A 21,088-nucleotide genomic window follows, 5' to 3' on the forward strand; every position below is an offset into this window, starting at 1 on the left:
ACCCCTCACCCAGTTTGGGGTGGGATGGGAAGAGTGGTAAAGGTCTTCCTGGATGAAGCAGCGTCTGGACCGGGCTCTCTGCTCCCTGAAGGCCCTGAGTGCCCCATCAGTTGCTAGTCACCCACAGGAACCCTCGCTCAGTTCTCCAGCCTCTGAGCTCCATGTTCTGCCTTAACCCGCTTCCTACCGACGCTTCCATGGCAGGGGCTCAGCCCTTCATCAGTCAAAGAAAACCCCCAACCCCCAAAACACACACACTGGTCCTCCTTCTAGGCTCAGGACTCTCCATGTTCCCTCCAGAACTCCCGACTCCAAGCCTTTCCTCAAGCCCCCAGTCTGCTGGGGTTGACCCTGTTTAGTTTACTCCTCATTGGTGAGCCTGAAATACCAATGCATTCTACTTCCTTCCTCCTCCCTCTTCAGGAAAAAGAATGTGTATGACCCATTCAAGCCTTTAGAAACACAATGCCAGGCTGTTTCCTGAAGTGGTTAGAGAAAGGATGCTTGGTCTCTTTCCTAACTTAGACACTTCCATATAAAATGACAGGCAGTGTGCTAAAAGGTCTGCATGAATTATCTCATTTATCTTCATCATAGCCCTGTGAGGAGGTGATATTATTTCCCTTTTGTAGTTGAGGAAAGAGAAGCTGAGAGAGGTTAAGTGACTTGCCCAAGGTTATATAATTACATACTGTTATTAAATTGGAATCCTGGATTATCTATTTCCGGAGCCTCTTTTTTTTTTTTTAATAGAAAAATTCTTTAATCAAAATACTTATACAGGTTGACATTTATGGCTTAACTAGACTAAACCTGTTCAAATCCATAGAGATAATGCCTGTTATAAGACCCCAAACAATGAGTCCTAGTTCCATTGTAAGACCCCTTCAAAAGCAAAAATCCAATTGTCAAAGTTGAGAATTCAGAATTATCATCTATAAATGAAAATAATTATCCATGAGGTCAAAACATACAACATATGTCATACACAAACACCTTTTTTTCTGGCAACTTACAACCACAGGCCTCAAGTATAATTCTACCTTGAATGAAGTCATTTTCCCAAATTCATATAGTTTCAAAACATGGAAAATACCCATCAGCTGTTGAAAACCACAAACTGATCTATTACTCAAAATGCCTCAGAAATGCTGTCCTTTACTCACCATGCCCTTAAATTTTGTGTTAACATTGGTTGGCCCTGATTTTGTGCATGTATGTAAATAATACCAACTATCAAAATATGGTGACTTTCTTACTTTGCTTACTTCTCTAAGCAATTTATGTTTCCCCTCTTTGTCACATATATGCCATAGAAATGAAAATAAAAATTCCCTTGTAACACAGCCATGTTTCCAAACAGGTTAGTTTTCTTAGGTAGTATTTATCTTATATTTACTGCATAAGCATCATGGATTGATTTTTTCCAATTAAATAAAATTCTACTGAGTTCCTTAATGAGTGTGACTTAAAAACACTTACAAACTTGAAACATTTCTAAAAAATAAACTTTTATCATTTAGCTTTCAGTTTTTGGCTACTAGTGCTTAGAAAGGAGCCCCATGTTGATATCAAGAGGGTTAATAATTCTAAAGCCAGATTCATTCCTATATATAACATAATCCACTCTCTGCAGGAAAGTTATGTGATTTCGCTGAATTTCCAACCACAAAACGAAATTATCTTAAAAAATTAGCATGAGTTTTGTACTTCACAGAATTGTCAGTTCAACTTTAGTGGGGTATCTAGCTGTCCAGAGGCCAACTCTTAACTTTAAAGCGTGAAGAAGGACAGAAGATTCCATTTATTCTTAATCTTGAGGGTGGTGGGAAGCAATTATTGGATTTTAAATGGAGGAAAAAAGAGTAGATATGAATTTTGGTGGTTCCCACTGGCTGCAGTTTGGAGAGGGACAACTCCACAGCTTTCTAGTTAATAACGCTCCTTCAACTTCATTGTATTTCTGACACCCATTGCCCCAACCTACAGCAGGCCTTCCCTTCTTCCTCTTTCCCTGATTTATCCATTTTCTCCCAGGTGGAACGACTGGAGCTTTGTGGACAAAGATGAGAAGGCCCGTCTGCAGCACCAGGTCACCGAGGACGGAGAATTCTGGTGAGTCCAGGATCCAGGAGGACCCAGAAGGGCCAGGCATGGGGCAAGGAGCTGGAGTCCCAAACCTCAGTCCCTGGACTGAGGCCATCAGACTCCAGCCCATGGCAGATTTGGGCCCTGTTCTTCTCCTCCAGCCAGCGGCCCAGAGATGACGTTTTGAGAGGAAACCACACACTTGCTCCGGACAGAATTGCTCCCCAGCCTTTCTGGGCCTAGAAAGCTCTACTGACCCTGCTTACCCCAAACCATTCTCACTCTCGCCCTCACTCGGATTATTTCTATTCAGCCTTCAAGTCTTTGTTTAGAGGGAACTTTCTAAGGGAGGCCCTAAATTCCCTCAGAACTAATAATTAATTCCCTCAGAATTAATATTAAGGTGTGATATTCCTCACCCTTAAAATTGCTTGCTTAATTGTCTTTCTGTTCCTATCCTCACTTCTTTTCTCTGTACCTGCCACTGTGCCTGGGCTCACTGGCATGGGGGTGCAGTAGCTTTTTGGAGAATTGAATTGCCATGTTTTCCCATTCAAGGATGCCTCAGTTGGAGTCATTACTGGAAGAGATGACAGTTTGGGGTGAATTCATCGGATTTGACAGCATTTAGTCTATAAAACAAAGGGCTGCCAATATCCCTAAAGATTGGGAGAAGGATCAAAGGAGAAGGAGGAATTGTAACAGAGAAGATAGATTTAACAAATGAGTATAAGTATTGAATCGTTAAATTGGTATTTCTTTTTAGTCTCCAGTGTATTAGAGCAGCTGCAAGGAAATACCTGGATTATGGGACTCTAACCCATACCATACTTTGAAATTTGTCTTATGACTACTTGTTCAAACATATTTTGAAATGTATTGCTTTTTTATATATATGTTTTTTTCACAATAAAAAATGTTAAAAAACAAAAACAAAGGGTTGAATTCTATCTGGGACTTCGACCAAACTTCTCTGAGCTATTTATTGTGCTGCGTGAGGCTGGTAGCCTTACATTTCTCATCCTCTCCCCATCTGCTTCCACATGGGTCTCTCTCTTCTTCCAACTTCTCAGGATGTCATATGATGATTTCATCTACCATTTCACGAAGCTGGAGATCTGCAACCTCACTGCCGACGCCCTGGAGTCTGACAAGCTCCAGACCTGGACAGTGTCCGTGAACGAGGGCCGCTGGGTGAGGGGCTGCTCCGCTGGAGGCTGCCGCAACTTCCCAGGTGGGACACGCGCCTGGTGGGGAAGAGTGCAAGCAGAACAGGCTCTAGGGAGCATAATACTGATGATAACTTATCGAGTCTCTTCTGAGTTCTGGACATAGATTATCTTATGAAACTCTTCCCCTTTGACTAAGAAGGAAGCTGCTGTGCAATAGCGTTTGCAATAGGGAGCCAGTAGCACCTTTTAAGCAGGAAACTGTCTGAGAACAGTTCTCTGTGAGATTGAGGAAGGACCTGGAGGCCCCTGTGAGCAGCTACTGCAATGGTTCAAGCCAGAGATGATCTTCAGCAGAGGCGGAGGGGAGAGGGCAGATGTGAGAACTGTTTAAGGGAGGAAACATGGGGGTGATGTAGAAAGCGAAGGGGAAGGGAGAATGAGCTGAGACTCAGCATCAAGGGATTGGGGGAAACTTCTCGACCAAAAGGGGGAAGAATGGAATGAGACAAAATCAAGTGTCAATGGCTAAGAGATTCCAAACAGAGTTGAGAGGTTATCCTGGAGGTTATTCTTACGCATTAAGTAGATATCACTTTGTTATCCAAGATGTAGTGGAGAGGCTGGAGGGAAGTGCCTGAAAATGTGGAGCTATGTTCCAGTAGCCATGTTTCTTGAAGATGATTGTATAATGATATAGCTTTCACAGTGTGACTGTGTGATTGTGAAAACCTTGTGTCTGATGCTCTCCTTATCTACCTTATCAACAGACGAGTAGAACATATGGAATAATGATGAATAATGGGGGAACAGATGTTAAAATAAATTTAGTTTGAAATGCTAGTGATCAATGAAAGGGAGGGATAAGGGATATGGTAAGTATAATTTTTTTTCTGTTTTTGTTTTATGTCTTTTTCTGTTGTCTTTTTATTTCTTTTTCTGAATTGATGTAAATGTTCTAAGAAATGATCATGATGATGAATATGCAGGTATGTGATGATATTGTGAATTACTGATTATTCATGTAGAACAGAATGATCATATGTTAACAACGATTTTGTTCATTTGTTGTTAAATTTTTTTTAATTAATAAAAAACAATTACAAAAAAAAAAAAAAAGAAAAGGAAGGGAATGGAGAATGAAGACTGACTCCAAATTTCTTATCTTGGGAGCCTAAGTGGATGGTGGCAATATTTCAATATATGATGTACAGAAAAAGATCTATTTGTTTAATTTAGATATAGTTGGTTGTAGGGTTGGTTATAGGGAGAAGAGTTCAATTTGGGACTTGGAAACTTTGAGGCCCTGGAGAATATCCAAGTAGAGATGTATAATACGGAATTAGATACACAGATTAGAATGGCACTTGGTTATATGGTAGGAGGTTTCAATAAATATTTGTGGAAGGAAGGAAAGAAGGGAGGGACGAACAGGAGAGAGGAGAGAAGCAGGGGTTAGCAGCTTAGGTTTGAACTAGTTTGAATTCCAGCTTTTTCACTTACTAGCTGTGTAACCTTAGAAAACCACCTCACCTTTCTGTGTCTCAGTTTCTTTATCTATAAAAGGGAGATGATAATAATACCGATCTTATAGGGCTGGAATGGGGATTCTATGATTCGATGAGATAGCGCATGTAAAGTTCCCAGCACAGTGCCCAGCGTATGGTTATGTGCTGTGTTATTAAGGAAAAAACCAAATGGGGTATCACCTCCTCATGTATCCCTCTCCAGGAAGGAGAGGCGATAGTTATGGTTGCCATTATTGTTTTTTTTTTAACTTTTTTTATTAATTAAAAAAAATTAACAAACAAAACATTAAGATATCATTCCATTCTACATATACAATCAATAACTCTTAATATCATCACATAGTTGCATATTCATCATTTCTTAGAACATTTGCATCGATTTTGAAAAAGAAATAGAAAGACAACAGAAAAAGAAATAAAATGATAACAGAGGAAAAAAAAGATTATACATACCATACCCCTTACCCCTCGCTTTCATTTACCACTAGCATTTCAAACTAAATTTATTTTAACATTTGTTCCCCCTATTATTTATTTTTATTCCATATGTTCTACTCTTCTGTTGATATAGTAGCTAACAGGAGCATCAGACACAAGGTTTTCACATTCACAGAGTCTCATTGTGAAAGCTATATCATTGTTCAATCATCATCAAGAAACATGGCTACTGGAACACAGCTCTACATTTTCAGGCAATTTTCTCCAGCCTCTCCGCTACATCTTGAACAACAAGGTGATATCTACTTAATGCATAAGAATAACCTCCAGGATAACCTCTCAACTCTGTTTGGAATCTCTCAGCCATTGACACTTAGTCTCATTTCACTCTTCCCCCTTTGATCGAGAAGGTTCTCTCAATTCCTTGATGTTAATTCTCAGTTCATTCTAGGGTTTTTCTCAGTCCCTTGATGCTGAGTCTCAGCTCATTCCAGGATCTCTGTCCTACGTTGCCAGGAAGGTCCACACCCCTGGGAGTCATGTCCCACGCAGAGAGGGGGAGGGTGGTGAGACTGCTCGTCATGTTGGCTAGAGAGTGAGGCCCGTTCTGAGCAACAAAAGAGGCTCTCTTGGGGATGACTCTTACGCCTAAATTTTAAGTAGACTTGACCTATCCTTTGTGGGGTTAAGTTTCATATGAACAAACCCCAAGACTGGGGGCTCAGCCTATAGTTTTGGTTGTTCACACTGCTTGTGAGAATATCAAGAATTCAACTTGGGGAAGTTGAATTTCTCCCCATTCTCACCATTCCCCAAAGGGGGCTTGCAAATACTTTTCCACTCACTGATCAAATCACTCGGATTCATCGGGGCATCACTCTGGATAAACCAACAAAATCTCATGTCCTACCTGAGATTCCAAGTACTTATGACATTCAATCAAACTATCTACATGAGTTATATTAGGAAATGCTCTAGTCAAAATATAAATTTTGTAACAAATAAACATTTTTTGCTTTAGTCTCACACATAAGGTGACATTTTAAAGTACTAATTATCATCTATTTTCAGCACCCTGCAATAATGACATTCCTTTGTTCTTCCTCATGCAAAAACATTTTTAAAATTTGTACATTGTACATTTCACTATTATTATACACTCTAGGCATTCCTAGATTATACCATCTCAATCTTTACCATCTATCTTTCTTTCTGATTTCATTTATGTCCCCAGCCCTCCCCCCTCTATCATTCTCACATGCAGCTTCATTCAGTGTTTTAACATGATTACATTACAGTTAGGTAGTATTGTGCTGTCCATTCCTGAGTTTTTATATTCAGTCCTGTTGCACAATCTGTATCCCTTTAGCTCCAATTACCCAATATCTCACCCTATTTCTATCTCCTGATGGTCTCTCTTACCAACGAAATATTCCAAGTTTATTCACTAATGTCAGTTCATATCAGTGAGACCATACAGTATTTGTCCTTTTGTTTCTGGCTAATCAAACTCAGCATAATGCCCTTAAGGTCCATTCATGTTGTTACATACTTCATAACTTTATTCTGTCTTATGGCTGCATAATATTCCATCTTATGTAAATGTCACAGTTTGTTTGGTCAACTGTCTGTTGATGGACATTTTGGCTGTTTCCATCTCTTGGTAATTGTTAATAATGCTGCTATAAACATTGGTGTGCAAATGTCCATTTGTGTCCTTGGCCTCATGTCTTTTGAGTAGAGATAGCATATAGATGGGTCCTGTTTTTTAATCCATTCTGCCAGACTATGTCTTTTGATTGGAGAGTTTAATCCATTAACATTCAGTGTTATTACTGCATGGGTAGTACTTTCTTCTACTATTTTGCCTTCTGGATTTTATATGTCATATCTAATTTTCCTTCTTTTTACCTTTACTCATAGTCTTCCTTTCTACACTCTTCTCCACACCTCTCTCTTCTGTCTTCGTATCTGTCTCTAGTGCTCCCTTTAGTATTTCTTGTAGAGCTGGTCTCTTGGTCACAAATTCTCTAAGTGATTTTTTGTCTGAAAATGTTTTAATTTCTCCCTCATTTTTGAAGGACAATTTTGCTGGATATAGAATTCTTGGTTGGCAGTTTTTCTCTTATAATAATTTAAATATATTATCTCACTGTCTTCTCGCCTCCATGGTTTCTGCTGAGAGATCTGAGCATAGTCTTATTGGGCTTCCCTTGTATGTGATGGATTGTTTTTCTCTTGCTGCTTTCAAGATCCTCTCTTTCTCTTTGACCTCTGACATTCTGATTATTAAATGTCTTGGAGTATGTCTATTTGGATCTATTCTCTTTGGAGTACGCTGCACTTCTTGGATCTGTAATTTTAAGTCTTTCATAAGAGTTGGGAAATTTTCAGTGCTAATTTCCTCCATTAGTTTTTCTCCTCTTTTTCCCTTCTCTTCTCCTTCTGGGACACCCACAACACATATATTCGTGCGCTTCATATTGTCTTTCAATTCCCTGAGTCCCTGCTCATATTTTTCCATTTTTTCCCCTATAGTTTCTGTTTCTTGTCGGATTTCAGATGTTCCGTCCTCCAGTTTTGAAATCCTATGTTCTGTCTCTTAAAATCTACCATTGTAGGTTTCCACTGTTTTTTTCATCTCTTCTACTGTGTCTTTCATTCCCATAAGTTCTGTGATTTGTTTTTTCACACTTTCAGTTTCTTCTTTTTGTTCTTTCCTTGCCTTCTTTATATCCTCCCTCAATTCATTGATTTGGTGTTCTTTTTTTTTAAAACTTTGAGCCATTTATTTGCTTATTCACATCGTCATCATCATGGACTATGTTTACAGTGAAATGACTTCACCTTGCATCTCCCTTAGGAAAAAAACAAGAGACTTTAGAGTGACAATCTCATCCTATGGAGAAGTTCACTGTTTGTTCATAGCGTTAAGAGCTCCTGGTTTCAATCCCACAAACCCTCTTTGAAATGACCTATGATTTGGTTTTTGATGAGGTTTTCCATGTCTGTTTGTACATTCTGAATTAATTGTTTCAGCTCCTGTATGTCATTTGAATTGTTGGTTTGTTCCTTTGACTGGGCCACATCTTCAGTTTTCCTAGTGTGATTTGTTATTTTTTGCTGGCGTCTAGGCATTTGATTACCTTAATTAGTTTATTCTGGAGATTGCTTTCACTTCTTTTATCTAGGGTTTTCTTGCTGGATGAATTTATTGTCTATCTGTTCTTTAACATTCATTTCAGCTTTATCTGGACCTTTAGCTTAAGTTTTGTTTAACAGAGGAGAATTTTTCAGTTCTTGTTTTCTTGCCCTACTTGTGTGGTGCCTTCCCCCCCCCCCACACACACACACACTTAGGAGGATCTACTTAGATATTATAGACCCCAGCCAGATTTTCCCAGACCAAACTGGCCTCCTATCTGGAGGAAAGAGTCACCTGCGTCGGTTTTCCCTGAGGGTGAGACCCAGCAGGTTGAAAGACTTTCCTGTGAAGTCTCTGGACTCTGTTTTTCTTATCCTGCCCTGTGTGTGGTGCTTGTCTGACTGCAGGTCCCACCAGCATAAGATGATGCGGTACCTTTAACTTTGGCAGACTCTCCCTGCTGATGACAGACAGAGGAGAGGATGTAGGCTGGTTTTAATGGCTTCATATGACCAAACCTGGGGTCTGAATTCCTTGATGGCGGGATTCCACCTGAGTTGGGCTTCACCCCTCCCCTGGGGAAGGCACAAGCTCCAGATAAGCCCCCAGTAGAGCTCAATTCTGCCTATGCCTGGGGCAGTTGCTGCCTGAAAAGTCCTGCTGCTGTATCCAGAGGCAGTCAAGCCTTTGTAGATACACAGCCACAAAAACCTCTGTTTCCTTCTTTTTCTCCCCCCCCTTTTTCTGTCAGTCCTGCCCCTTGGCACTGGGGAAAAAATGAGCAATCTCCGCTTTGATCAGGTTCACCTAAGCTGGGGGCCTATTTTTAGTAGTCAGAATTTGTTAATTAGTTCCACAATTGGTGTTTGATTGTGCCCAGTCCCTGCTGCTGGTAAAGTCCTTTCCTTTTCCCTCTGGGAAGCGACCTGTGGGGAAGGGGTGCTGGCCACCGCAGCTTTGGGAACTCACGATTCTGGGGGGTGCTCATAGCCGGTCCAGCTGGTCCAGACTGGGGTATGCTGTGTGTCTGGTCACTGATGTGGCCCCAGGAGCTGTTCTATACTGTTTGTGGTTATTTAGTAGTTGTTCTGGAGGACAAACTAAAATGCTCACATTGTTAAGCTGCCATCTTGACCCGGAAGTCACCATTATTGTTATTGTTGCTATCATACTAGCTGAGAGACAGGGAGCCACACATCCACTCAGCGCATTTCCATCTATATAAAGGTATTGGCTACTTGTTAAATCGTTAGACAAGTGCTCGAATCATGTCTTCCCATAAATATTTATTGGAAACCTAGATGCTGGCGATGGAGATAAATAGGTTCCCTCCATGTCGTTTCCCTTCCTGCCCTTTCTCCAGGAGGTGGCTCTGAATGCATGTTTTTTTGGGGGGTGGGGGCACAGACACTTTCTGGACCAACCCGCAGTACCGTCTGAAGCTCCTGGAGGAGGACGATGACCCCGATGATTCCCAGGTGGTCTGCAGCTTCCTGGTGGCCCTGATGCAGAAGAACCGGCGCAAGGATCGGAAGCTGGGGGCCAACCTCTTCACCATCGGCTTCGCCATCTATGAGGTGTGGGTTCCTTCACCAGCTTTGGCCCAGGAAACGCACACCTTTCTATGGAGGAGGCTTTCGGGGCTTTCTCACCCAGGAAGGGGGCCAGAGGGGGCCTCTGGTTTCCCCGATGCTCAGTAACCCACAGAACCCCTGATGTGAGGCCCTTTTATGCCAGAACCTCTTTAGGTGTATGTAGTGAGTGGGGGAAAACCCCGGACAGTAGGTGGCAGGAGAGGAGGGTAGGTACTTGGGGGAATAGATTTTTGCATTGAGTCTATAATTGCTGGCATCCCCTTCTTGCAAGCTTTTCATCTCCATTCAGATCTAAAATCTGCAGAATCTGAGCATCTTCTTTTTCTGTTTCTCCTCAAGGTTCCCAAAGAGGTATAGAAGTGGTGGCGGCCAACAGCTGGGGGCAGCCTTACCTGGGGCTCACGTGTCTGTCTGTAGCATGTCAGGAAGCATCCCTGTGGGGTTCATGGGCAGGACTATGAGAGGAGAGGGCTTTGCCTGCTTCATTTCAACTCCAGAGGAGGTACCTTGGGATACCACATGACCCCCTGACTGCTACCCTCATGATGTGAACATTCTCATTTCCCACCAAAGACTCTGCCTGTCACACATACACACTTATACTCACACATGCATAGTCACTCATACTCATACTCCGTCCCTGAGACGCGCATTCTCATACACACACAGTTACACACTCAGTCACAGACGCATTCTGAGGGTGACTGCCTTCTTTGGGATGGAGGAATCACCTCCTCAGAACCTGGCCAAGGCCCTTCCTGCCTCTCTGGGATGCTTCCTCAGCCTGGAGGTGATTTGGAGCTGCTGAGAAGCAGTCTGGTAAGTGGCCCTGAGGGTGGGAATGATAGTAGGAATGATCTTCACTTCTGAATCACAATGGAAAAAGAAGAGCAAATAGGGTAGGGAGCTCCAGGGATGCTGAGCTACACGAGACTTCGGGAACTGGAAGGAGGTAGGTCATGACTGAGAAATGGATTACCAGAGAGCTGGGAAGAGACCCCCAGAGGGGACTGTGAGCAGTACAGGGCTTCCCTCTTGCAGAGCACAGATCCCATGGGCTCTGCTCTCCCACAGATGCATGGGAACAAGCAGCACCTGCAGAAGGACTTCTTCCTGTACAATGCCTCCAAGGCCAGAAGCAAAACCTACATCAACATGCGGGAGGTGTCCCAGCGCTTCCGCCTGCCTCCCAGCGAGTACGTCATCGTGCCCTCCACCTATGAGCCCCACCAGGAGGGAGAATTCATCCTCCGGGTCTTCTCTGAAAAGAGGAATCTCTCTGAGTGAGTCTCAGCCCAGCTTCCCTGCCTGTCTCTAAAAGCCCATATGGCCTATTCCAGGGTTGGAAATGTGAGGCAACTGGACTAGTCTCCTTTAGGAGACATTTCCAGGAGTCCTACGATATGTTGACCAGGCTGCACCCCATTCCTGAGCCACTGGCCATTATCACCTTCATTTATTCCATGAGTGTTTATGAGCACCTCCTATGTTCCAATACAGTTCTAGGCAATGGTGATAGAGTAGTAAACCAAAAATAAAGAAAGCCATGCTACTATGGAGCTTAATATTCTAGTGAGAGACAATTTATAGGGGGAAAAAATAGTGTCTTACATGAATGATGAAGAAGAAAAAGTAGGGAAGGGGGCTCATAAGTGTTGCTGCGGGGAGGGGATTGAAGTTTTAGGTGGGGGGCTAGAAAGGCCAGCAAGGCTGCATCCTGCCTCTTGCAATTCCTGCCACTCTGACCTCTGTCCCTGGAAGAAGCACAAAAGTCTGCAGGCAGGTTGCTGGGTCATGCCTTCGGAGAACTCTGGGCAAAGCAGCAAGAAACCTGTGTGCCTGGGTCTGGCTGCTCCTCCAGGCCCACATAAGGCAGTCATGACTTGGTCAGCTAGAAGTCATGTGTGTGGAACAAATCTTCTGTGCTTCCTACTTGCTCCTGGTAACATATAGACCTCTCCATGATTGTGTTCCCCATAGGGTTGTTGAAAATACGATCTCCGTGGATCGGCCATTGGTAAGTGGTGTCATGCTTACTTGTGAGAAGGTCGAGAGTGTCCCCCAAACCAGGCAGGGGACAGGCAGGTGGTGGGAGGGAGAGTCGGTATTGGCAAAGGGTAAGGGGGATCTGGAATGTGCAGAGCAATTATTCCATGTTACTGCAGCTTCTGTTTGGCATGACAAGAAGTAATAGGCCTTTTGGATACAGCAATATTCAGCAGCTGGGAAGTACAGAAGAGGAGCCTTGAAGAGGAAAGCAGTTGAATTAGAGGGAAGGAACAAGGCCACAGGAAGAGTAAATGACAATGAGAACAGGAGCTAACTAACAGTGGATTATGAGGCACAAGCTCACACAGAGGAAAGAAGGTACACTCACTCTGGAGTCAGTGTCAAAACCTGGATTCCCAGCCTACTAGCAGGGTGACCTGGACAAGTTACAATATCCCTCTGATACAGGCTTTTGTACAGGACATCCAAATGGTGACTATTAATCATACTTTTCAACTGACAGGGTACTTTTCACAGTCTATCTTATTTGACCCTTGCAAGGATCAAATAGAAGTAGATATGATAACTATCCCTGGTTTTCCCTTAGCTATGAGCTAAGGAACCAGAGGCTCATAGGGGTTGACTTGCTCGAGTTCAAACAGACCAGCAAGTAGCAGGGCAGGGACTCATCCTAACCCCTGGACTCCAGATGCAGGGCCTTCCCCCACCCCCATGCTGATGCATCAAAGAGAGGAGCAGAGTTGTTGTGTGGTGGGTCTCCTTGTGTTGAGTCTTGTGACTACCTTGGGGCTTTGGGCTCTGGTGTGTAAACAGTCCCTTGTGCTCTGTGGGTGTGACTCTGAGCCAATCGAAGGACAGCACAGGCCCCCCTGAGCTATCTTCTGGGTAGTGGCGCTCATGAGCATGACCCTGAGCTGTGCCGGTGCCAGATCTCCGGGCACCCTCTGAATCATCACAGACGTTGGCTCTATTTTTATCTTTTGAACATTGGTAATCAGTGTAGAGTATTGATCAGGCATTGCAAACTCAAGAGCTTATGGGAGGGGGTGCAAGGGTAGTTCAGTAGTAGAATTCTCACCTGCCATGTAGAAGGCCTGGGTTCAATTTTCAACCAAAAACAAACAAGCAAAGCAAACAAAATCCAATAAACAAATAAAAATTCAACAAATGGTGCTATAGTAATGGGATACTCACACGGGGAAATAGTGAACTGTGACCCCCGGAATACGGCATACAAAAAAAAAGCTTATAGGAGTGAGGGTCCTCATACTCAGGAAATGGACCTGGAAGTGTTAGGAACATGATGTGTATGACTTACCCTCAAATGTTTGGAAAACAGATCAGATAGATTGATAGACAGATGGATGGATGGATAGATAGAGACAGATAGATGGGTGATCAGATAGATCAAGAGAGAATGACATGTCAATGAGACAAAATGCTAATAGTTGGTAAATCTCAGTATCTGGGTCGGGATTATCTTGGGGTTCTAGGTATTGTTTCTGAGCTGTTTCTGCAACTTTCCTGTAAGTTTGAAATTATTTCAGAAGAAAAAAATAAAAGCAAGATTTTTTTTTAAAAGAAAAGCTTAAGGGAGCTGAAATGTCATGTACGTGAGTAGAGCAGACAGGCATAGGGGTTTTGGTATCCCCACATTGCTACATTTGTCTTCAGCTCTCAGCTGACACTTAGCTTTAGTGCTGAGGGGATGGCTGACCGGGGCAAGCCTCTGTGGCAGTCAGGAGGGTGCAAAGAGACCAGCTGCTCTTGGCCAGGGCTGAGCGTTGCCGCAGGGTATTGATTACAGGCTGAGTGTAGCCAGCCAGATCTTTTAATTTTATAAAAGATGCCCCAAACCTGGATTTCCATATGAAATCTCATTATATTCGATGTTTGTTTAAGGAAAATTAAAAATACTGTATCAGTCAAACAAAACTCATTTTCAGACTGGTTTTGGGAGAGCCACTTTTTTGGTATATTAGTAACCAACTTCATTAAAAAAAAAAAATTTAGGTGGACGAACCCTTAAATTGGTCATGTCCAGTAGCAGAGTGGACTACAAAAACAAAGTGGTAGCCTTGGTCCTTCTCTGGGCCTGGAACAGGGAGAAAGAAGAGTTCCTCCCCTCCCCTTCCAGCCTGCTTTTTGAATCCAGGAACCTCACTCCAAGCTGAGGATGAGGCCACCGGGAAACCCCAAAGCACTGGGTTTCCCGGGAACTTGGTTTTCACATATTCTGCATTTATCTGTTTCCTTTCCTTGTGTAGAAAAGAAAAAAGAACAAGGTAGGTGTAACAGGGTGAGTAGGCAGAGAGCATGAAATGTGTGTTTGTGTGCATCTCTGGACTTGCCTTTCTCCTCCTCCTTCCTGGAGCTCTTGTGTGTGTAATAACAGCTGATACTTTCTGAGTGAAAGCTATATGCCAGAAACTATTCTCAGTTTTACCTGGATCAACTAATCCTCACAAGCCTTGGAGATTGGTACTATTATTATCCCCATTTTCAGAGGAATAAATCGGTACAGAAAGATTGCCTAACTTGCCCAAGGCCACCCAACCAGTAAATGGCAGTTGCAATGGCTACAGTCTGTTCTTGAATGCCTCTGACATGAGGGAGAGGATGACCCACCAGGGAAAACGAGGCTGACCTGGAGCACTTGCAAAAACCAAAAGGGGGGTCTTTCTTTTTTTGGGGTCTGGCTAAATAAGGTTTGATTCTGGGGGGGGGGGGGGGACTACAAACTTGTTTTATTCCTTAGCACACAGTGAGATAGTCACATGGGAGAGAGAGCAGGGGAGGGCAGGAGGGTAAGGGGATGGCAGGGGTTAGGGTTGGGGGCTCTGTAGACAGGACAGGTTCTCCTTCTCCTTTCTCTCTTTTCCCTGTCTGCTCCCACTTCTTGTTCTCAGCCTTCTTGGGAAGAGGTGGTGGAGGATGCCCAGGGGGGCCAAGTCACTGCCAGGGTCCTTGTTCCAGGTGAAACTTGTTGCAAATTCCATCTTAGGACAGCAACTTCTTACCCTGAACCAAGCTACTAAGTCCCTTCCTAAGTCATGGGCCCTGGTAAGCATGTTGGCAGCCTGATGCCCTCTGCTTGCTGCATGTGTTTAGATGGTGGCTCCACTTTCAAGGGCAAAGGGGAAAAGAAAACTTTCACCTTCACAGACCCAGAGGCACTCTCAACCTGACTGTTTGAAGGGAGAAGAAAGGAGGGCTTCTGCTTGTGGGGTGTGGGTACTTCCTCTCCTCCACTAATTCACTAGGCCCTCTAATAATCCCTTCTGGGTGTCCTAGTGACACCCGTGCTGCTGAGACACCATCCCTGTAGGTGACCAGGGGTGCTAAGGGCATCTCAGAGGCCTCAGAGCAAAGTTTTGAACCAGGTTCACTGTTTCCTTTATTTGGTTTTGGAACCCAAGTTTATGGTTGTTTAGCAACGCAAACTCCCTCCTGCTCCCATCCTTACTCCATTTACTCCATAACTTCTCCATGGTTTCCAGGGAAGTCATGGCTACAATAATGGGTATCCCTTTTAGAATTTTGGTTTGACAACCCAGAGTGCCATCCAAAATAACTGATTCTTGGGCACCCTCAAACCAGTGGGGCAGTAGCCATAGGCCGTCAAACAAGGCTTGGTGTCTGTTCTAGTTTGCTAGCTGCCGGAATGCAATATACCAGAAACAGAATGGCTTTTTGTGGCATAATTTTATTCTTGGCCTGGTAGCTTAGTCTTTTTCTCTCCCTCCCTCGCCATTTTGGCACGTCCGTTTTTTTCTAAACCCCTGAATTACAAGCCTCACCCGCGACTAGTGATGATGCAGCCTTGTCTCTTTAACCCTATTGGTCTTCTCCTCATTCCTCCACCTGCCCAGCATTCACTGCTACAAGCACACTCAGGAACAACATCTCTATGGTGCCTGTGTGATTGGCTACCTTCCCCTGGAGGCCACGCCCTAACTCCTCCTCTCCTCAAACTGTATATAATCCAGGGCTCACCGAGCCTCCTGGTCTTTAGCTTCTGGCGGCCCTGGCATAAGCGTCTACCAACAATAAAGCTACCTCGCTTCATGCCTTAATTGACTCGGCCTCCAGTCCTTTAGACCCGCAGCGAGGTTTCCTGCGCGCGCCCCTTGGACCCAGACCCCCAGCTCGAGCCCCTTTTCTGCGTGCAGCAGTGTCGTCTAGCAAGCAGTGAGAAGCTGAGGAGTAGAGGGTCCCCGATAGTTTAGCGGTTGGGACAAACCGCAGCTTTTAAAAGGGGGAATTTAATAAGTTGCTAGTTTACAGTTCTAAGACCAAGAAAATGTCCCAATTAAAACAAGTCTATAGAAATGTCCAATCTAAGGCATCCAGGGAAAGATACCTTGGTTCAAGAAGGCTGATGAAGTTCAGGGTTTCTCTCTCAAGTGAGAAGGCACATGGTGAATATGGTCAGGGTTTCTCTCTCAGCAGAAAGGCACGTGGAGAACACGGTGTCATCTGCTAGCTTTCTCTCCTGGCTTCCTGTTTCATGAAGCTCCCCGGGAGGTGTCTTCCGTCTTCATTTCCTAAGGTCGCTGGTTGGTGGACTCTCTGCTTCTCATGGCTATGTAATTCTGTTCTCTCAGAGTCTCTTGCTTTCTTTAAAATGTTTCCTCTTTTATAGGATTCCAGTAAACTAATCAAGACCTACCTAGAATGAGTGGAGACATGCCTCCACGTAATCCAGTTTAACAACCATTCTTGATGGAGTCACATCTCCAGGGAGATGATCTAATTAAAGTTTCAACCATATAGTGCTGAATAGGGATTAAGAGAAACGGTTGCTCCCACAAGACTGCTTAGGATTAAATCGCTTTTCTAGGGTACATAAATCCTTTCAAACCAGCACAGTATTTATGGTGGTCAGTGCTTGGAAAGATCCAGTGTAGGGATTCTCCAGGTACTGGTGCTGGTGCAGACTCTGGCTGACACTCATCAAGTACCTACCATATGTGGAGCACTGTGCTAAGAGTGAAACATACATTTTTCTCAGTTACAACAGTATCTGCAAGATTGATGCTGTTATTATTCCCATTTTTACAGGTGAGGCTGTAAAAATGGGAATTTTTACAGCCTCTGGCTCTGCCTGCAGGGTCTATAGCACTAACCAGCATTGCATGGTATAACAGCCATTCTCCATCCCTTTTACCATCTTCTTCACTTGCATGAGTTTGTCTTGAAAATACTCCTCATATTTGTGTACCACCTTAAATGATTTTGCAGTACAATTTTATATCCAGTATCTCATTTGACCACCCCACCCCACCACCCACCCACAAGAGCCCTATGAAGAAGGCAAAGGAGATTTTCTCTCTTTTTTTGGCTATATGAATACACCGAGGGCAGAAAGGCTATGACTTCTGTGTGAGGTGCAGGGCTGGGATTCTAGTCTAGTGTTGCCCTCTCCCCAAGGACAATTCCAATAATCAGTCTTTTTTTCAAACAGTACTTTGCAGAGAACTGGTTTGACCTTGGAGGTGTGGGGATGTGGAGGGGAAAAAGCTCTGTCCTCTGCATCAATCAGAGAAGCTCTGCTTTTAATGGCTTTATATACTTTGGGCTTCTGGTGAAATTTAGTTTGACAGTGTTTTGTTTTGGAAAAGAATATTTCAACAAAATCTTTGAAAACTACGACACTAGATCAAGCTGCTTTTTAGCATACCTAGCTTTTTATATGTTACCATGTTTATACTGATAACTGTAGTATGAGGAAAGATGGAGTAGATATTGAAACTAAGGTTCAGAGACTTAACATCTTTCCCCAAGTCACAAAGTTTGTTAGCAACAGAGGTGGAACCTGAAGGTGGAACAAGGGTTTCTGGTTCTGATCTTTTCCTCTTCCACTGGGCAGAGCTGCTCTGAGAAAAGAGGTTGCCTCAATGTACTCCCTCCCTCCCCCCACCCTTACCACCTGCCCCCCACACCAAGGCTGTAATTCTTGCTTCCTTCCTGTCCCCTCTCCACTTTCCTCTTCTCTCCAGCCCATCATCTTCGTTTCGGACAGAGCAAACAGCAACAAGGAGTTGGGTGTGGACCAGGAGGAGAGCAAAGATATAACAAGCCCTGATAAGCAAGAAAAGTTCCCACAGGTTTCTGAAGCATGAGGATGAATGGGGTGGCTAGCATGCAGTAGGGGTCCTCCTATGTTCTTGTGGTGAATGAGGGTTAGAGGAGTCCCAAGGGTGGGATGTTTCTTAAACATCTAGAGGTTTGAATTTGTCCCACTGACTTTTTCTCTCAGCAAGTTCCCCTAAAATTTGGTATGTTGCTTGGTAGAATGTCTTGTGAGTCTGCGGTCACATCAAGCCAGCCCTAGGACGGAGAACGACAGGTTGAACCTTCCTACTGGTGCTTATCCAGCCCAGGACAATGAGAGACAGGAAAAGCAGGACCTGGACAGAACCAGCCTGACCCCAAACAACCCCTACTTTTTGGTGTTCTGAAGCTCATGACAATGGGGTAGGGGTGTATAAGGGGATAAAGAATAGCAACAATAAAGAAGCTAACTCCAGATAGGGGGTGAGACACAGCTCAGGAGAGGATGTTATATTGGTGTGGGGAGAGCTGATGGTTTAAAGCTTAGCGGAGGTGAAGCTAAGGGATAAAAGCCCCCAGACAAGTCCAGGGCCATTCCCTCTACCTGGAGTGCCCATGCAATGGAGTGAGGAGTCCTCTGAGGCCTTGGTCTTAACGACAGAGGTAGCTGGAGGAATCACAATGGTCTGACCACCTTTGAACTTGGGCTTGTTTGGTTGGGAGGGTCAGGCTTAAAACAGTGGAGAAGGTTCTAGTGGGGGTGGCATTGCAGGCACACAAAGGGATCAAAGGTACTGTCCGTATGTCTGCATGGCTATTGTCTCCTTTGTTGGGGTGTCTGGGCCTGGAGAGATTTGGAGGAGCCACTGGGGCCTATTCAAGTTCACCAGTTTAGCCTAAGAAGGAAAAGCATTGCCCCTACACCAAGCTCCTACCACCAAGCAGGACTGTTTTAGGTACTTTAGCTCCTTTGGCACAGAAGGAACTTTTCTCACAGATTCTTCCATCTTCCTGATTTCTTTGTGCTTCCTCAGCCACTGCCCAGCAACACTGACCAGGAAAGTGAGGAACAGCAGCAATTCCGGAACATTTTCAGGCAGATAGCAGGTGATGTGAGTACCTCCAACCCCAAGGCTCCCACAGGTACTTAACCTTTACTAACTGCTCAAGTTACATTTCATTTCATTCTTATTCAGAAGACATCACTTTGGGCCCAGAATTCCTTAAGTGACGTCCTTGAGTTTTGAACTGACAAATCCTCTGGATGGCTCAGAGTCCTTTTTTGCTTTGAGCTGTCCATTGTAGCCTGGACAGCTGAGGATGCAGTATCAGATGCCGTCTTCCTCAGAAAATCCCCAGCTTCCCCATGACAGAACAGCACTGAGAGGGATTTTACAACTATGGACAGCTGGGATTTGTTTTACAAAGCCTCCGCACCATCAGCTGCTGTACTCTTGAGCTGTGGATTTCTTCTCCCTTCCTCCTCAGGACATGGAGATCTGTGCAGATGAGCTCAAGAATGTCCTTAACACAGTTGTGAACAAACGTGAGCTCAAACTGTATGTGGGGGTGGAGTGGGGTAGAGGGTGTTCCAGTTATCTAAAACTAGTTCCTCATTTTTCTTCGTGTTCCCCAGATAAAGAACTGAAGACACAAGGGTTCACGCTGGAGTCCTGCCGTAGCATGATTGCTCTCATGGATGTATCCTTCCTGCCACCCCTTCCCAGCCCCCCAGCGCAGCAGGGGCTGGGGCAACAATGAAGGGTGCCAGTCAAGCAGAGTAGGCCAAGTTTATGCCCAAAGAAAAAGTTAAGGACGTCCTGGTCAGATCTTCTTGAATTACTGGTCCAAAAGGGGTTGTTGGAGAAAGAGGAAATTGGGAAGATTATTTAGTTATAACAAGCCCCTAGACCTTGCATTTAACCTCAGGCCTGGAGTCTTGCCCAAATGAAGGCTCCCTGGGTTATAGAGTAGGCACCAAACTTTGGTGGAGTAATGGAGGCCAGAGTTAAATACCAGGATAGGGCAACAGGTAGGACAGCCTGGGTAGACCCTTCCTGTTAGGCCTCAGTCACTGTAGTCTCCAGGACACCTTCCCTACCCTTGACCCTTGGGGATTTTGCTATGTGCCTTGTAGCCCTGACCTCCCTCTTCCAGACAGATGGCTCTGGGAGACTGAATCTGCAAGAGTTCCATCACCTCTGGAAGAAGATTAAGGCCTGGCAGGTGGGAAGAGAGAATGAAGGGTGGGTGGGTAGGAGGAGGGCGTTCATTCAGAGGTTTAGTGTGTGACAACTGTCCTCAAATTTTCTATTGCCAGAAAATTTTCAAACACTACGACACTGACCAATCTGGCACCATCAACAGCTATGAAATGCGAAATGCAGTCAATGATGCAGGTGCTGGGGTTGAAGGGAGGTGGAGAGGATGTGAACTGTAGCTGGAGGAAGCAGGAATAAGAGGGGCAACTAGGCTACCAGGGCCCTAACCAGAGAAAGCAGGCAGTGACCCAAAAGGTAGGGAAAATAAATGCAGGTCCAAGGACTCCAACTCTACTTCATCCTCTTACATGTTCCCCTCCACAGGATTCCACCTCAACAGCCAGCTCTATGACATCATTACCATGCGGTATGCAGACAAACACATGAACATTGACTTCGACAGCTTCATATGCTGCTTTGTCAGACTGGAGGGCATGTTCAGTAAGTGGGGGAGTTGCCCTTCTACTGTCTTGTACATTTTCAGCCCCTTCTCCAACAGGGACAGCTGTGGCAGTAGGAACCCCAGTCTGATAATCTTCCCATCTATTCCAGCCAGGCTGCACAGAGGCGAAAGTCCTATAGGCTCAGAATGAGTTGGCAAAGAGAGGGTTACTGGTTATACTCTCTCAGGCAAACACTCATGCTTAAAATGATCCTTTAAAGAAAAGTTACAGTGGTCAAGACAGAGTGAGCCTGTAACTGATCTCTGGCCTGGGTATTCTTTCACACAGGAGCTTTCCATGCATTTGACAAGGATGGAGATGGAATCATCAAACTCAGCGTTCTGGAGGTGAAT

General features: G+C 44.4%; 1 protein-coding gene and 1 non-coding gene across 4 annotated transcripts in view; one reads left to right on the plus strand and one right to left on the minus strand.

Moving 5' to 3' along the window:
- The window catches only part of CAPN3 (calpain 3), a 79,542-nt gene that overhangs the window by 57,461 nt on the left and 993 nt on the right, over positions 1-21,088 (plus strand). Inside the window, exons 9-23 of one of the 3 annotated variants that reach the window (XM_077127573.1) lie at positions 2,038-2,115; positions 3,162-3,322; positions 9,777-9,946; positions 10,304-10,315; positions 11,039-11,247; positions 11,945-11,981; positions 14,242-14,259; positions 17,977-18,084; positions 19,066-19,143; positions 19,520-19,577; positions 19,668-19,732; positions 20,189-20,257; positions 20,352-20,430; positions 20,617-20,733; positions 21,024-21,082. In XM_077127573.1, the coding sequence (XP_076983688.1) occupies positions 2,038-2,115; positions 3,162-3,322; positions 9,777-9,946; positions 10,304-10,315; positions 11,039-11,247; positions 11,945-11,981; positions 14,242-14,259; positions 17,977-18,084; positions 19,066-19,143; positions 19,520-19,577; positions 19,668-19,732; positions 20,189-20,257; positions 20,352-20,430; positions 20,617-20,733; positions 21,024-21,082 (1,318 nt within the window). The remainder of the gene's footprint in view (positions 1-2,037; positions 2,116-3,161; positions 3,323-9,776; positions 9,947-10,303; positions 10,316-11,038; positions 11,248-11,944; positions 11,982-14,241; positions 14,260-17,976; positions 18,085-19,065; positions 19,144-19,519; positions 19,578-19,667; positions 19,733-20,188; positions 20,258-20,351; positions 20,431-20,616; positions 20,734-21,023; positions 21,083-21,088) is intronic. The other 2 variants (XM_077127574.1, XM_077127576.1) reach the window with 2 other exon arrangements.
- On the minus strand, positions 8,071-8,201 carry LOC143656654 (small nucleolar RNA SNORA25). Its single transcript, XR_013162561.1, has one exon. It is a non-coding gene; the product is annotated as a small nucleolar RNA SNORA25 (small nucleolar RNA).

The sequence above is a fragment of the Tamandua tetradactyla genome, chromosome 14, assembly GCF_023851605.1.
Source record: "Tamandua tetradactyla isolate mTamTet1 chromosome 14, mTamTet1.pri, whole genome shotgun sequence".
NCBI lineage: Eukaryota > Metazoa > Chordata > Mammalia > Pilosa > Myrmecophagidae > Tamandua > Tamandua tetradactyla.